The sequence below is a fragment of the Morone saxatilis genome, unplaced genomic scaffold (genome assembly GCF_004916995.1).
Source record: "Morone saxatilis isolate NCDOM2014 unplaced genomic scaffold, NCSU_SB_2.0 Contig0, whole genome shotgun sequence".
NCBI lineage: Eukaryota > Metazoa > Chordata > Actinopteri > Moronidae > Morone > Morone saxatilis.
The window spans coordinates 11,412,898-11,416,999 of NW_023339650.1; the positions used below are offsets into that span (position 1 = coordinate 11,412,898).

A 4,102-nucleotide genomic window follows, 5' to 3' on the forward strand; every position below is an offset into this window, starting at 1 on the left:
TAGTTTGTCAATTAATAATTTCTTATGCTCCATATTATAAAAAAGTGCAATACTAATGGCAGGGTTAAACTACGAAACAGTGACTTGTGATGTGGAAATCATAGAGCACGGATACTGTAGTGCACCCGATGGTTGGAAGACAGACGCACCCCCCCCCCGCGTATGGTGGTAAATTGCTCGGGGCCGGTGGTGGATAACAGCCCTGCATCCAGTCCGAGCTAGTCCCAGTCCGGACGGTCGTCGCCGGGAGCTCTCAGGCGGGGCTTCCGCAGGGTGGCTCCAAGACGCGGCGGGCTCGGCGGCCAAGAGTGGAAACGCCCGGCAGCAGCCAACGCAGCGCGGGAGAGGAGCGCTCGAGTGCAAACCCTGAGAAAACTACGCGTTCCTGGAGCTACAAAAGGACATTTTGCCCGTCCGTTCCGCCCGACCAGCCAAGTTCTGTTCCTAACACTCGACTGATGATATATAAGAGCCACCACCCTATATTGCCGCATAATTGACTCGAATACACTACAGAGTCAAAAGTGCGGAGGAATGGAGAAAGAGCACAAACAAACAGAGGCGTTAACACTCGTTGAAAAGGGGAGGCTACGCTGCACCCAGTGAAGGTCAGTAATAATAATAATAATAATAATAATAATAATAATAATAATAATAATAGGTGTTTTGTTAGGTGTTAATCTGCTGTCGTTTTTAATGTGATTAAGAATTTTATTTTGAAATTGTTTTTGGATAAACAGATAATCTAATCTACAATCTAAACGAGCTGCTTTTTAAACAGTGACCAGTGATACTTAGTTGATGTGACACATTTTTAAAGCATGCAGCATCCCCCGGTGGGCCTGTGTGAGAGGCTGATTTACTAACAAATGAAATGTCTTCACAGAAATGGCCTATGCGATCCAGACTGTACGTCGGAGCAACCGGACAGTTCCTCAACACCACAAACACTTCAGAGTCAGAGAATCAAGGCCCTTCATCGTCCACCTCCCAGAAATAGGCTTAAATCATTTGTGTGAAGCGGTTTCATATTTTGCATGAGTCCATGCAGTTTGCTGTGGCGTAAGCCTCATGATTGTAGATCAATTAGCCTATCTGATTTTACTCCCACTAAAGCAATAGGAAGACATTGTAAATTAATATATTACGTGAATTTTATTGTATAGATTTTGAGAAAGCGTACATTGTGTTTCTCTGTTGTTGTTAACCCTGTTTGCTCTGCAGTGTGCAGTTCCATACATGTCCCAGGTATGATATTTGTAGAAATTCCGTGGGGCAATGAGCCCGTCATGCTTGAGGTGTGCACTTTGAGTTGAAACATTTGCACTAAACGCATGTGTGAATAACTTAACATCTGTCATGTGAAGTGGTCTGTCAGAGTCAACAATGGAGGCTCTTCATCTCATGTTCCTTCTTATTTTTTACATGCATGGCTGTAAATGTGTTTGTGAATAAATGACTTCAGAAAGAAGACGAGTCTCCTGAGCTTTTGCCGATAATAGAAAATAAAAAACACATAATAATTGAACGTCCTTAATCAAAGCGTAATTATTACTATAAGTATTATTAATATTGTGCTGTATTATTAAACATTGACATTTAAGATTGTTCTTATGATCATCGGACAGTCGTTTTTCTTTAACATTGAATCAAATAGGCCAAATACAGCTGTGGTGTTCGCTTGTAGGGTAAATAAAGAATTTAAGTTTAATATGTAACAAGACAGAATTTAATTGCAAATGTCTGCACCTGACCGGAGAGTATGGGCTGACTTTAGAGATCCAATGGGCTGCTCGATAATAAATATATTCAGCTTATGGTGTTTCAGCTGTGTTTATAGTGTAAACATGTTTAAGAACGCAAACAACAATTACCTATATTTGTACAGATTTAAGGTGTAAATATTAGGCAAATTACTCTCTTCACATTTAATATTTTAGTCATTTATCATTTGAGTGAAAGCAAAAGTTCCCTATTTCTAATTGACGCTCATTAAATCTCTGTATTTGCTTAACTTTGTTAGACTAATTGATCTGATAATTTGATGTAACTTCTTAAAATACTGATGAATAAATGGGCAAATCCCGACATTTTTTTAGATTAATCAAAGGACAATATGCTATAAGTTTATTCTAACCAGGTACACCCGTGCCAGTTTATCCGCAGTGAATTAAAGAATAATAAGATAATCTGAATTTCCACATTAGATCAATAACTCGGTACCAACTTGGTGCTTTAGTGTAATAAAATGCAGAGAATGTGTTCACTGGTGATGTGTCGATCTTAAATATCAGCCACTCAGATGAAGCTGGTGCTGATAACATAACGTTGCTCAGCTGTGAGCTTCAGGAGCTGCAGTGCGCAGCTTTGTGGCGCATTGAAAAGAGACCGGATCCGGAAACCCCTCCTCTTGTCTCTGAGACTCAACCGAGAGCAGACAGCAGACATTGCTCCTCCTCATCTCTGAAAATACTAAGAAGACTGCTTCATGGCAAATGTCCACTGCGAAGGTAGGCGATATAAAGGTGGATTGGTTTGCTCGTCGTGTTTCCACGTGGATTAACTCTTGAACACCGTCGCTTGTTAGCTTCCAGCTAGCTCGTAGCTCAGCCACGTGGACGAAAGGAGCGGAGCTTGACGTGTGATTTGTCTTCACAGTGGGCCAAACCACACGCAGGCTCACTTTTATTGATATTAAACATACAATATGACGCTCACGGACAGTGTAAGTTTGACTTTTCCAGTTCATGTCTGTCTGTTCGTCTCGACGCACATGTTGGCGTACCCACGTGGGTGCAGGGTTGCTGTCTATTTACTTCTTAAACCTGTATAAATGTTTAATATGCAAGGTGTTTCTTGCAGCCTGTAAGTTAAGCAGTCAAATTCTGATGTGCTATTAAAATGACCAATCGGTGACTTTAATGCAACGTCTTAAATTAAGTGTTTAAAGTACAGACTTGTGTCAGTAGACAGGTCTCATCCCTACAGTAGTGCAATAAATCATTCTTTAGACAGTTCAAGGGGGGTAATAACGCCCTCTTCGTCATTCTGACTATATGTGGCTCAGTCCAGGGTCAGCAGTAAAGCTGCTGGTCAGGGAATTGCCCTCTCCCATCATCTCACTGGGGAAAGTCATCATGGCAGAGGTCGTGACCTGCTGTTGAACCCGTCCTCAAACCTGCGATGTTAGCCATGCTCCCAAGCTGTGTTACACTGTACCCTTTGACCTTGTGGTGATCCGTCATCTGTCCTCACCATATTGGCTATTTCTTAACTACATCGTATTCATGCCGGCTTAAAATCAATAGATCACTCCTGAGGGTAATTATTGGAAACGTTTGGTTAAGTCACTGACTTCTACACATCTTGAGGGAAAATACTGCAATTTAAAGTACTGAAGTGAGACTGACCATGTATGTTTTTCCTTTTAGATATGCAGATGAAGATGGAACATTTGACCTATGATTGGTTCACCTGACAAGGTAAGAAGTAAATGTTTTATATTGCTGTTAAAACAAAATAGCAGGATTGGTTAAATAATAAAGTGCAATGTGTGTACTCGGTCTGATCCTTTTTCCTTTTAAATTTCAGATGTCAGGTCACCTCTGCATACTACAGATTGCCAAATATTGGTTTTCACCACGTGATCCTTAAGGTGAGCCTTTAGTATTAGAGAACCGTCTTTGTGGCGTGCTTCAGGATTATGTCAGTCCTGCTGCTGGAATAGTGATGACTTCACACTTTGCCGTTTACCCATCAGACAATAAGATGGTGAAACTGTGACTAACTGAATCACCAGTGTAATTGGATCCATCAGGACTGTTTTCCATGATGTGGATGATATTTCAATCCTCTTGTTTTTTTTTCCTCCCCCCTCAGTTGCATCAGATGTCGTGCTGTGGTCAGATGTACCGGATGTAATCGTCTCCTGTGCTGATCAGGAGGTGAGTTCCCTGCTATGGTAATTCTTGTTGTACTGCTGTATGTGGTGGTTTTCACCACGTGATCCGTAAGGTGAGCCTGTAGGATTATGTCAGTCCTGCTGCTGGAATAGTGATGACTTCACACTTTGCCGTTTACCCATCAGACAATAAGATGGTGA

The 4,102-nt window shown here is 41.5% G+C and overlaps 1 protein-coding gene and 1 long non-coding RNA gene across 2 annotated transcripts in view; both read left to right on the plus strand.

Annotated features, from left to right (window-relative positions):
- LOC118334599 (transcription factor 24-like) overlaps nucleotides 1-1,202 on the plus strand; it is a 2,036-nt gene extending 834 nt beyond the window's left edge. The window contains exon 2 of the mRNA XM_035670963.1: nucleotides 887-1,202. Within this exon, the coding sequence (XP_035526856.1) occupies nucleotides 887-1,000 (114 nt within the window). The 3' untranslated portion in view covers nucleotides 1,001-1,202. The remainder of the gene's footprint in view (nucleotides 1-886) is intronic.
- Nucleotides 1,203-2,403: 1,201 nt separating this feature from the next.
- LOC118335460 overlaps nucleotides 2,404-4,102 on the plus strand; it is a 2,070-nt gene continuing 371 nt past the window's right edge. Inside the window, exons 1-4 of the long non-coding RNA XR_004797073.1 lie at nucleotides 2,404-2,510; nucleotides 3,432-3,482; nucleotides 3,592-3,655; nucleotides 3,880-3,944. This is a non-coding gene — a long non-coding RNA (uncharacterized LOC118335460). The remainder of the gene's footprint in view (nucleotides 2,511-3,431; nucleotides 3,483-3,591; nucleotides 3,656-3,879; nucleotides 3,945-4,102) is intronic.